This window comes from Grammomys surdaster, unplaced genomic scaffold, assembly GCF_004785775.1.
Source record: "Grammomys surdaster isolate TR1022 unplaced genomic scaffold, NIH_TR_1.0 146, whole genome shotgun sequence".
Lineage (NCBI taxonomy): Eukaryota > Metazoa > Chordata > Mammalia > Rodentia > Muridae > Grammomys > Grammomys surdaster.
This window is the reverse complement of record NW_021604604.1, coordinates 699,011-711,531: the sequence shown is the minus strand read 5'-3', so window position 1 is coordinate 711,531 and position 12,521 is coordinate 699,011. Positions and strand designations below refer to the sequence as shown.

General features: G+C 39.7%; 1 protein-coding gene across 1 annotated transcript in view; it reads left to right on the top strand.

Annotated features, from left to right (window-relative positions):
- The window catches only part of Myo3a (myosin IIIA), a 192,198-nt gene that overhangs the window by 178,629 nt on the left and 1,048 nt on the right, over positions 1 to 12,521 (top strand). The window contains exons 32-33 of the mRNA XM_028764933.1: positions 1,471 to 1,511; positions 2,509 to 2,649. Coding sequence (XP_028620766.1) covers positions 1,471 to 1,511; positions 2,509 to 2,649 — 182 coding nt within the window. The remainder of the gene's footprint in view (positions 1 to 1,470; positions 1,512 to 2,508; positions 2,650 to 12,521) is intronic.

The window sequence follows — 12,521 nt, the reverse complement described above, 5'->3', positions numbered from 1 at the left end:
AGTAGTGAAAGAGAAATGAATGTTTGTTGGCCTTCTGTGAATTCCAGGCCAATAGTGAGATGTATTCATAATCATTGTGATACCTTATCCTAGAACCAGCTCTTAATATTATGTTCACATCTCAGGTCAGAATCATGAAACACAGGTGAACAGCTTAACCTTCCCATCAGGGCCACTAACTTTATTGAGGTCTGGATCCATCAGTTGACAAGCATGAGAAATCATTGGCATGACCTCTACTACGCTTCTTTGCCCCCCATGTTCCTGTCCTCCTTGCACACCACTGCCATCACCTTGGTTTCCAAGACAGAGAGGGTCATGCCATTCCTTTTATGCCTGGCACTCCTTTTATGGCTTTTTGATACTCATTCATCCTCCTTCTCTAGCCAAGCAAGAGTCCTCACCCCAACTGTGACCTTCACCACTTCTCAATCAGACCATTTCAGGCTTCAAATCTCAACCTCCACAACATACACCAGAAAATATATCTAAACTATGAATTTGATTGTCTTTCTCCTTCTACTAGCTCAGCATGAAGTCCAGAATCCAATTTCTTCTTCACTGGACACAGAGCTTCTAACCCCATATCGACTCACAATACAAAATTGTTCAAACTCTCACAGTGATCAACATCCCCTAAGCCTCCAAAGCTGCGTTTTGTCCCAGTGCTCCCTCCATTTCTAACACTTAGTCTACATTCTGTGCTGCCAGAGAGAGGAAAACAACTTCCCCATGCCCTTGAAAACCCAGAGAATCTGAGAGTCATTGGAAAGAGTATTCACACACCACAGGCAGAAAATGAAGCTCATACTTGAATTCCCAGTTTGATGGGTCAAGTGCAATGTTTCTGCATGATGCATCTCTCTCTCATGATGTTACCCAGAATTCAGACTTATAACCTTTTTTCCTTTCAGTTCCTTAGACTAATCCCATCAACCACCACGATGCTGGCCATTGCCAAGTTCAAAACCTTTGTCTTTGGCTTAGATGTCTTCTCTAGTTCCAAACACAAATAGAAAACTACTTAAAGTTTATTACATATTATACATTGATATGCACACAGAGAGGTCCAGGTGTATTCATTCATACAGCTGTGTTGGGCTATGTCACGTGTCATACAAATCTCCAATAGAATACAAAATGGCTTTTAGTACAATCATCAACACTGCAAATCCTACAATATTTCTATCACTCCAAAATGAAACTCTAGCCATTGTCAGTCACTTCCACACCATTCCTGGTCCACGCACTAAAAAATTCTCTAATTGACTGCCATCTATGTATTGCCTCTTCTAGAATCCCATATAAATAAAATCACATAGTATGTGTTATATAAAATCATTTTATAAGCTAGAAATCACTTATCCTGACTCTCCCTCTCTCTCATCTACCATTAAGATAATAAATATTATACAATATGATTGCATATTACTACATATCATATCTTTTCAATTCTTCTACACCCTTTAGAAGTCAACCCAAGAAGAAAAACGGAGACCAAGAAAAGACAGGTAATTATCTTTTTTAAATTATAGCATCATTTTGTTCAAATAAAACTAAATCTTTGTGTTCAAATTTAATTACAAATCACATATATTTGGAAAGTAGCATAATCCTAATATATGTATATGCTAAGTATGAGGACTATATGGTACCTATAAATTACATACACTGAGCTAGAACTATATAAAGCATTCACTTAGTACTCAAATATGATTTGGATGCATTACATCATTGGGACTGACTGCTTTTCTCTGCCTTTTTAATAATGGTGAGTAAGCGATCAGAACACTTCAATATCCACAGATGTTCTTTCCCTTTTTATATTATGGTCTTTTGATACATGTTAAATGTCACATACTTTTTGAGGATTGTTAGGACGCCAAAGGCTGCAATTTTTGTAGCTATGGCACACTTATCTTCACATGATTTTCCCTTCCTATAATATTTCAGTCTTTCAATACTTCAATATTTTGACATTTTAACCTTTGATATTTAATCACGTCAGATGACTTTCAGACAATGCTAGGAATGGAAGAGGATGCTTTTGTTGAGCATAAACAGTTCCCTATGACCTGGCGGTACCTATCACCAAAACCACTTGAGGCTATGAATGAAACATTTGAAAATGCTTTGTAGTAACTCATCAAGACAAGTTCTCACGTCAGTTATCTATGAGCCTGGAATGAATGTGAATGTAGACTGGTCAAACTGGAAACTATTGTCCCTGGCAGTTATAGAAACTACCAGTTCCTGTTAAGTTTAACCTGATAAAAACAAAAGAATCCAGTGCAGTAGCTGTTTTATTAAATGTAAAAGATGGGGAATTCTTTTTAATTAGCAGGATGTGCTTATTTTTACATTTCAAGATTTCTCCCATATATGTGAACATGTATGTGATACTTTTTAGTTACAGTAAATGCTTCAAAAGAAGAAAACACTTGGCCTGTAAGTCAAGTGACTAGAAATCAGACTGATTGAGTAGCATGTTTGTGTGTTCATTTGCAGTCAAGGCAAGTTATTAGGTTTGGAAGATTTCTATTATAAGGAATTTTTGCCCACTTATTCTGGACCCAAGACACATAGCTCAAATGCGAGAAGATGGAAAGCACAGGAGCTCCAGAACCAACGCATTGAGAGTAATGAGAGGTAATATCATACGGTCTGTATCAATGATAAACTTTGAATGGAAATTCAAAAATTAGAATTTAGGCAATTTTGTTTTATGTAGTGGTGACTTAGTTAAACCACTTTGGCTCCTGATGAGTCACACACCCACTACACCAGCCCAAGAAGAGCTCTCTGGATCCATGAATGAAAGACACATACATGCCAGCTTATTTTGACACGCCTTGATTAGCTCAATGGTAGGGCACTTCTAAACCTCCCTGCGGTTAGCACACACTTCTCCCCAGTATGCCTGGTTTAACACTTTAAATCTATATTTTATCTTTGCTGCCCTGTATCCTTCTGGGCAGCCCCCTTCCCAGTTGGGCCGTATTCCCTTTCCACCTGCATTGTTGGATGCTTTCTCTCCTGCAGCTCTTAAATTCAATCCTTCTCCCTCCGAGTTATGGCGATTCACCTCTTCTCTCCTCTCCCTTGTCACTGGCACTCCCAATCTAGAAGTCCCATCCCATCTCACTGCCCAGCCATTCGTGGTCTAGCAATTCTTTATTGTCAGTCTAAGCCACCTGTGGGCAGGGACCCTCAGGTCTGGAAGCATGGCTTTTGGGAGCCTAAATAAGACAAAGCATCAGATTTCCCAACAGTTTTAGATAGAGAACAATGACGTCATGTTTTACTGAATCTTTCATCTTATTAGTGATATATTGCTCAGAGTAAAATTGTAAAAATTATGGTTGTATAATCACGCATCCTATTTTTCCTACACAAGGTCTCCATTCACACCTGTTTGCTTGGTATTAATATTCCTTTAAATGTGTCAATGATAAATCAAAAGTGATAGACTACATGGTCATTCTAAGTATAAGCAATATAACATATTTTTATCTGTATTAAGGTCTAAATTATGTCATTTCAATCACTTATGAGGTAGGGGAGTTGAGACAGGATCTCATAATTTAACTTTCCTAGCCTGTAACTCTACATAGCTCAGGCTAGCCTAGAAGTTTCAGAGATCTACCTACCTCTGCCTCCCAAATTCTTGAACTAAAGGTGTGTGCCATTATGACTGGCTTTGCTTACTGGGTTTTTAATTATGTTTCTAATTTTCAAAATCAGAGATGACAAATTAAAAACCATTTTGAAAAAAGATTAATAGAAAAATAGGTGTCTTGGATATGGGTTTTTTTCCATCTTACTATTGATTTTGTGGCATTAAATAATTTATCTTGTAGCTTATTTACAACTTTGGGAATAATTTTTCTCTTTTGTCCAAAACTTATTGTGGAGTTTTGAGACTGGGGGTCTGTGATAGAATGCAAACATGATGCATGAGAAATAGGAACACTGGCCAGCAACTGGGAGCTGATGTGAAATCCTTAACCATCATCCTGTTAGCCTTAGCTACACAGACCCTCTCACCCTTCTTACAGAGTGAGATCATGGTTATAGAGAAGGGTTTTAGAGTCTACGTATCTTAGGTTCAGACACTAATTGAGCCGCTTGAGAAGGTTTTTGTGTTTCCTGGGCTCTTTACCCCACTGGTTTTATGGCTCCAGAGGAATTTTCAAATTCCTGCCTCACTATCTTATTATAGAGATTAAATGAAATGATAAACTGATTAGCTCACTATATCCATAAAAGCGGTTTGCTATAAATACTGATGACTATTATTATCTGTCTTTGTTCGCCTTTTCATAGTCTACTTACACTATGCTAGCAGCAGCACCGAGCAGAACGCAAGGTACCAGAGAGAGCAAGTGATTTGCCCAGGGTCACAAACTACATGAAGGTTCTCCAACACAGACTTTTACATATTCTGGTCAGTTGTTTTCCACTTCCTGTTGTAACAGCTGACTCTACTTCCTCTCCAGCATATTCTTTCTCTTCCACTAGCTGACAGGTCCTTGCCTACTGTGAAGCCTTTATAGCCCAGAAACACTGCCACATCCGTAGATGTGTATTTAGTATCCACTAGAATAAAAATGCCAGAGCTGGAGATGATTGAGTGCTTGCTTTGTTCTAGGCACTATGCTGGTGTCTCACTGAACTGGTAAGGCAGTTACTAAGGCTGCCCTCTTGTATGAGTGTGGAAACTAAGTCTCCAGAGTTGAGTGACTATAAATAGTCACCTACATAATAATTGTTGGAGCCAGAAAATTTGAACACCAGATATTGTAAACAAAGAGTCAATGACTTTAACCACTGTTTAATATTGTCAAGTTACGCAAAGCATCATGCTGGTAGCTGAAGGAAGTGGTGGATATCCACTACCAAAGCTGTGACATTCACATCAAAAGATCTTAAGGTTAGAGAGAAATGATATTCACATATCAGTGCTGAACAAGATAACTGCAAGAAGTGAGGACGGCTATAGAGATGGTAACTCGTAGCAATAGTATTTAAGATCAATAAGATCCTGGGTTTAAAACAGAAACACAAAAGAAGAATAACTCTAAATTACAATTTGGAACAATTAGCAAAATTTGAGACTAAATTATATGCCCAAATTTATTATTTCAGAAAGAATAGCTTTATGCATACAGGAGTACACTCATAGCTACACCAACTGTTGACGTTGCCCAGTAATGTATGCCTGGGGAAGGATGCACCACACAAACATAGTGCTTCATGCACTTTTTTAATTGATAAATTAAAATTGTATACTGTATTAAAATTGTGTATTGTATAGAAAACAATATTTTGAAATACATATATATTGTGGAATAGCTACCTAGAACTGATTAAAATTGCAGAGCCTTAAAAATCTACCTTAAAGCAAATTTCAAACAATCAATGTATTGCCATGACTTATCTTCACTATTTAAGTATATCTCTTAATTATATTCCTTTGGACTGAAATTTTATAGTCTTTAATCAGTACATCCTCCAAACCCCTGTCTAAAAGCCCTGATGCTCACCTTTCTATGAGTTTGACATTTCAGGTTCCACACATAAGTGGGGTCCTGCATAACTTCACTGACATTTTCACTTAGCATAATGTCTTCCAGGTTTATCCATTGCCCAGAAGTTTCACGTCTTCTTATGGCTGAATAATACCCCATGATGTATAACAACCATGTGTTTATTCATTCATTCACTGAAGGAAATATGGCTTAAGAGTGTGTCTTGTGTTGTGAGTAGCACTGCAGTGGACATTAGCCTATAGGTATCCCTCAGAATATTCACTCTATTTCCTTTGGCTACGTACCTGACTGTGAGATTTAGCGTCTCACTAATAGTAGTTGCTTTATGTTTTTGAGTAATGCATTCACTGTCCTCTATGATGGTTACATTCTCACCACTACTGTACTTGGGTTCCCTTTTCTTCACATCCTCATCAACAGTTCTCAGCATTTACGTTTTGGTAATAGGCATCCTACTTAGTGTGAGGTCATATCTCATTGTGATTTTAAATTGTATTTTCTTGATGATTGATAATGTTGGCCATATTTTTTAATTTTAAGATAAAGATCATATAATTTGATCATTTTTAAATGTCCAATTCAGTGGGTTTAATATATTCACAGTATAACAGTGCTGTGGAGGTGGTGGTGGTGGCTCATGCCTTTAATCCCAGCACTCAAGAGGCAAAGCAAGGCGAAACTCTGTGAGTTCTAGTCCAGCCTGGTCTACAGAAGGAGTTCTAGGACAGCCAGGGCCACACTATCTTGGGGGAAAAAAGAGGTGAAAAGATGTATTACATTATTTCAGATCCACCACCAATTTCAAGATATATCCTTGACTCCCAATATCACAACCCTACCACCCCTGTTCCCTGGCAACCACTAATCAATTTGCTTTTTTTAACTGCTTAGTCAGAACATTTCCTATAAATGGAAATATACATGTAGCCTGATTGCTCTAGCTACTTCCCTTAGCCTGTAATTTTTTTTTTTATCTTGGGGTGTGCATCATGTGTCTATGACCGTTAGCACAGATGTGTCATGGCATTCACGTGGAAGCCAGAATTTGGAAGTTGTTTTTTGCCTCCTACCTTTTTGTTTTTAGGCAAGGCTTCTTGTTTCTCACTACTACACTACATACTCCAGACTTCTGAGCATTTCTCTACCATCTTACTGTAGGAGTGCCAGGGTTACAGATATCCAACACTACAGCTGACATTTTACAGATTTCAGAGATCTGAACTCAGGTCATCAGGCCTGGACATACCCACTGAGCCATCTCTCCAACCTAACATAATGGTTACACAGTCTATTAAAGTGCAGAACATAGAGATTTTCTAGTCCTGCGTAATGACTATATCACTTCATTGTCTACTCAAACTTTAGACAGCCAGTCTTCTTGCCAGACAGTTAGGAACTTGATTCGTTCTTATTTCTAGTCTGAGTAGTACTGTACGGGTTCTGACATCTTTTGTCCCTAGAAAGTGATATTAATTTAATCTTGCATTAAAAATTTTTTGCATGTGAATTTTGGTCATTTGCGTGTTTTCTTCTGAGAAATGTCTCTTCAGGTCCGTTGCCCATTTTTAACCAGTTCGTTTGTTTTTCGTGAACTGCTTGATTTCCTTGTAGATTTTGGGTTTTGTTCCTGTTAGCCATCAGATTATTTCTTACCCTTTAGAGGGCCTTCTCTTCACTGTTTTGATTTTTTTTTCTTTGCTGTATAGAAGTCCTTATCTTATTTGCCTCATTTCTTTTGTTATAACCTGGTCTGTATTTACTCTTGTCACTGTGATTTGGTGGTGATTTCTAAACATCTTTTGTCCTAACCAGTGTTGTAAAGAGTTTCCTCTGTGCTTTCTCATAGCACATGCAGTTTTAGGTGGCTGTTTAAATCATTAATCTTCTCTAGTGAGCTTTTATTTATGCTGTGAAGTAAGTTTTATATATCATTCTTTTGTGTGTGAATATCCAGTTTTCCCAAAACTGTTTGTTGAAGACACTGTCCTTACCCTGTTGTAAGATCTTGGCATCTTAGTCAAACCCAATGGGCTATAGATTAACTTAGTTATGTGTAAGCCTTCTGTTCCATTTTCTCTCAGTCTGTGTCTTGTTTTGTAGCAGTTTTATGAAGTTTTGTTTGCTATCACTTTTTTACAGATTTTTAAACCAAATCATTTTATGTCTCCAGCCTTGTTTTTGCTTTTGCTATTTAGGGTCTTTTGTACTACCAAATGGATTGTTGGGATTTGTTTTTCCTATTCTGTTTTTTAAAAAGTTGGAATTTTGATAGAGACTGTGTTGATCTTGTAGGTTGATTTGTGTGGTGTGGACATTTTAATGGTATTAACTCTTACAATCGATGAACACGGTATACATTTCCATTTATTTGTGTTTTTACATTTTGACAGTGCTTTATAGCTTTATGATCTTTTGTTTTCTTGCTTAAATTTATTGTAAAGTAGTTTGTATTTTCACAAATCATTGAAATTGTTTTCTTGATTTTGTTTTTGAACAGCTTGTTGTTTTTTATAGATTCTGAATAAATAAAAATTGGTGAGAGGAATCAGTGGTGAAAGAATGGCACTCAATAAAGAGCAATAGAGGGTTTGTTCTCAATCACTCCCAAGACTGAATTTAGGGAGGTGGTACTGAGCAATCATGAGCAATGTAGAGTGTTCAGGGAATATCTGGGCTTTCATTAAGGCAAGGAGATGTAAGGGAGTCAGAAATAAAACATAGGGAGGCATCAGAGTACAACAGTTAAAAAAGGAGAATCATGAAAGTTAGCCTCAACAGAAGACACACGGGAAGCATGACAATTGGACTTCTTGCTAGCTGTCTTCGGGTTTTACTGCTGTGAACAGACACTATGACCAAGGCAAGTCTTGTAAAAGATAACATTTAATTGGGGCTGGCTTACAGGTTCAGAGGTTCGGTCCATTATCATTAAGGCGGGAACATGGCAAAGTCCAGGCAGGCATGGTGCAGGAGGAGCTGAGAGTTCTCCATCTTCATCTGAAGGCTGCTAACAGAATACTGGCCTCCAGGCAGTTAGGAGTAGGGTCTTAAAGTCCACAACCACAGTGTCACACCTACTCCAACAGGGCCACACCTTCTAATAGTGCCACTCCCTGGGCCAAGCATATACAAATCATCACATTCCACTCCCTAGCCCTCATAGGTTTTTTCAAACATATGAGTCTATAGGGGCCATACCTAAACATAGCATAATAAAACATATATTTAGCCCAACTTCCAGAGCCCCCATAGTCTTTAGCAGTCTCAACAATGTTAAAAGTCCAAAGTTCAAGGTCTCTTCTGAGATTCATCCAGTCTCTTAACTGTAATCCCCAAAGCAGGACAGGAAACCAGCTGGGCAAACTCCAAACTCTGCATCTCCGTGGCTGACGTCAAAGCAGTCTCCAGATCTCCAACTCCTTTTTCATCCTTGTTGACTGCAGCAGACTTTTTTCTCCTGGGCTGGTTATACCCTGTTAGCAGCTTTCCTCAGTAGATAGAACATGGCTCTAGCATATAGAACATCTTGGAAGCTCTCCAAAGCAACTTCAATGTTATAGCTTCTTGTTTCAATCTCTGAAATCCACACATAATCTTCTGTGCTCCTTCAAGGGACTGGTGCCATTTCTCCAGTTCTACCCTCTGTAGCCTAAGCTTGGCTGTTCAGGATCTTGCTCTATAAATTGACTTTGAACTCAGAGATCAGCATGCCTGCCTCCTAGAATTAAAGATGTGTACCACCATGTCTGGGTCCAAGCGGGATAGGATCTTGCCCCAAAGACCCACTCCCTTAATTTGTTATCTCCTTGAAAACAGGATTCAGCTCCATTACACTTCCTGGTACCCCCTTAATATTCTAACCAAATATTTTATATTTTTCCTTTCTAAGCTTCCTATGCTTGTTTAAAATCCTCTTGGCGACTTAACCAGAAAACAAAGTCTTTTTTTTTTTCAAGACAGGACTTCTCTGTGTAACCCTGGCTGTCCTGGAACTCACTCTGTAGGCCAGGCTGTCCTTAAAGTCAGAAATCCGCCTGCCTCTGCCTGCCAAGTGCTGGGATAAAAGGCATGAGCCACCACTGCAGAAAACAACGTCTATGATGGGCATTTCTGAGACTTCTTTTGTCAATGCAATTAATCTGAGTCTCTTCACCTTAGCCTCGGGCAGACTCTTCAGAAAAGGACAAAAGTAAGCCACGTTCTTCACCAAAATAACACAAAAACAGTCTTTAGGCCACATTCTGAAATTCTTCTCCACTGAAGCCTCTTAGGCCAAGTCTACACAGTTCAAATCATACTCAGCAACAAAATCTTCCATATTCCTAGTAGGATAGACCATTAAGCCCATTTTAAAGCATTCCACTGCTTCCCAAAGTCCCCAAATCCACATTCCTCCAAACAAAAGCATGGTCACATGGTCAGACCTATCACAGCAATACCCCACTCCTGGTACTAACTTCTGTCTTAGCATTTTACTGCTGTGAACAGACACCATGACTAAGGCAAGTCTTACAAAAAATAACATTTAATAGGGGCTGGCTTACAGGTTCAGAGGTTCATGTCCATTACCATCTGGACATGGCAGAGTTCAGGCAGGCATGGTGCAGGCAGAGCTGAGAGTTCTCCATCTTCATCTGAAGGCTGTTAGCAGAATACTGACTTCCAGGCAGCTAGGCTGAGGGTCTTAATGTCTACACCCACAGTGACACACCTACTCCAACAAGGCCACACCTACTCTAACTGGGCCACATTCTCTAATAGTGCCACTCCCCGGGCCAAGCATATACAAACCATCACACTAGCTGTGTCAATTAGTGTTATGTATAAGTATCTAAGCCTTGCAGTAGTGTCCATAAATTTAGAGCTGATATGTGTGATGAGCCAGACAGGGGTAACTACTCTTATGAGAATTCAAGTCAATAATTCAAAAGAGAGCATTCTGTTGATACCCACTGACAGTCTGTATAAAACTTCCCTGTAAGGAATCTGCTAAGTTCAAGATGTCCTGAAAGACCTTAACAAAGTTTCTTTTGAACACTCTCTTTGAAATAGACCAATATAAATAAATAAACAAATAAAATTGTTAAATCAGAATAAATCCTCAGTGACTTTGCCCCATTCTTTCTAAATAATATCCACCTGGCAAACCCTTGTGTCGGATCTGTATCTCTATCTTATAGCGGAACTTGGCTGAAGGCTCAGCCTAACATCACATGAAAAAATACAACCACACATCTTAAACATATATTTGTAGTTGTTGTCAATGCTACTCTCCCCTAAAAATCTATTACCCTCCTTTCAAAGTCTACTCTTTGCAAACTTCATCCTCTCCTCACACCATCTAACTGCCCTGGCTTTTCTCTAACTATCATCTTTCCCATTTTATTAAGAAGAGTGGAGTAGCACAGTGTAGACACACCCTTCCACTGCAAGTCTACACTCCTGTCACTCAAACTCCCCTCAGTGGACTGTAGGTAATCTGTGTGACCTCCTAGATAAAGCTTAAACTTTCAGTTGTTCTCTGAGTCTGGTTCTTTACAAAAATATAGTTTTTGCAATGGTCTCTCTTTCTCTTTCTCTCCCTCTCCCTCTCCCTCTCCCTCTCCCCCAACTCTCTCTCTCCCCCTCCCTCCCTCCCTCTCTCTCTCTCTCTCTCTCTCTCTCTCTCTTTCTCTGTATCTCTGTCTCTTTCTCTCTGCATCTCTGTCTCTATCTTTGTCTCTCTGCATTCTCTCTCTGCCTCTCTATATTTCTGTCTCTGTCTCTTTCTGTGTCTTTCTCTGACCCCCTCTCTGTCTCTGTCTTTCTCTGTGTGTTTCTCTTTGCCTTCCTCTGTCCCTCTGCCTTTGTCTCTCTCTGTGTCTCTCTCTACCTCCCTCTCTGTCTTTGTCTATATATGTTTCTCTCTACCTCTCTCTCTCCCTGTCTCTGTGTATCTCTGTCTCTGTCTCTGTGTGTCTCTCTCTGTGTCTGTCTTTGTCTCCCTGTGTGTGGGTCTCTCTCCATCCCCCTCTACATCTTTAATGTCTATTCTCTTTATTAAATACCTTTTGATAACCTTTGACCCAGATGCAGACAGCAGTCATCCGATGCCACAGTCTTAGTCCATCTTCAACACCACATAACTTCTGCGCTCCATCAGGGCCATGGAGTGATAGTGAGGGACACTCCTCTCATGGCTGCTCTCCCACTCTCTCTCCAGCCACTTTACTTAGTCTTCCCTGCCGCCGTTTCACTGACTCACCCCTCCAAGTTTGTCAGTGCCTGCCGTTTGCCACACCCCACATCCACGCAGACATCTTCTGCTCTCAGCCTCCGCCCGATCCCCGTTGGAAGTATTTAACACTTATGATTTTTTTTCTTTCAAAATTACTTTTGTTGTTTTTACAGATACCTTTACATTTTATTTTGGTTTTTGATTTTGAAAGCAGGGTCTCATTCTACTTTTGGTACCTGCCCAACTTTTAAAATATCTTTCTTCTTGCCCTCCAGACTGTACTTTTCTTACCTCTTCCTTTCCAGTCTCCTTCATTAACCTCTTCCTCTCCCTGGCTTCTCAGTGTTGGAGTATCCCACTCTTTTTCCTCTATCAGCCTGCACCACCACACCTTAAATAATCACTCCGCAGTCTATAGTCTCCAAGCTTGCAAGCTCTCCCACACTTGCCCTCACTCTTCACTCCTTGCTATCTCCTCACACTTGGACTACCAAAGCCTATGTTGTTCCTGAAACAGCCTGTCTGCTGCAGTCTTAAGACCTTTCCCCTGGTTGATCTATTGTCCTGGAATGACTGCTCCCTCTTCCCACCCTGAAGGACATCTTTTGTTATAACTTTACCAGAGGCCTATGTTGACCACCATACTCACCATTTCCTGATCACCCGCATACACACCCTCATTGTCCTGATCACCTGTATTCACATCCTCATTGTCCTGTTACCCTGATGACCTACTGACCTGCTGACCTGCT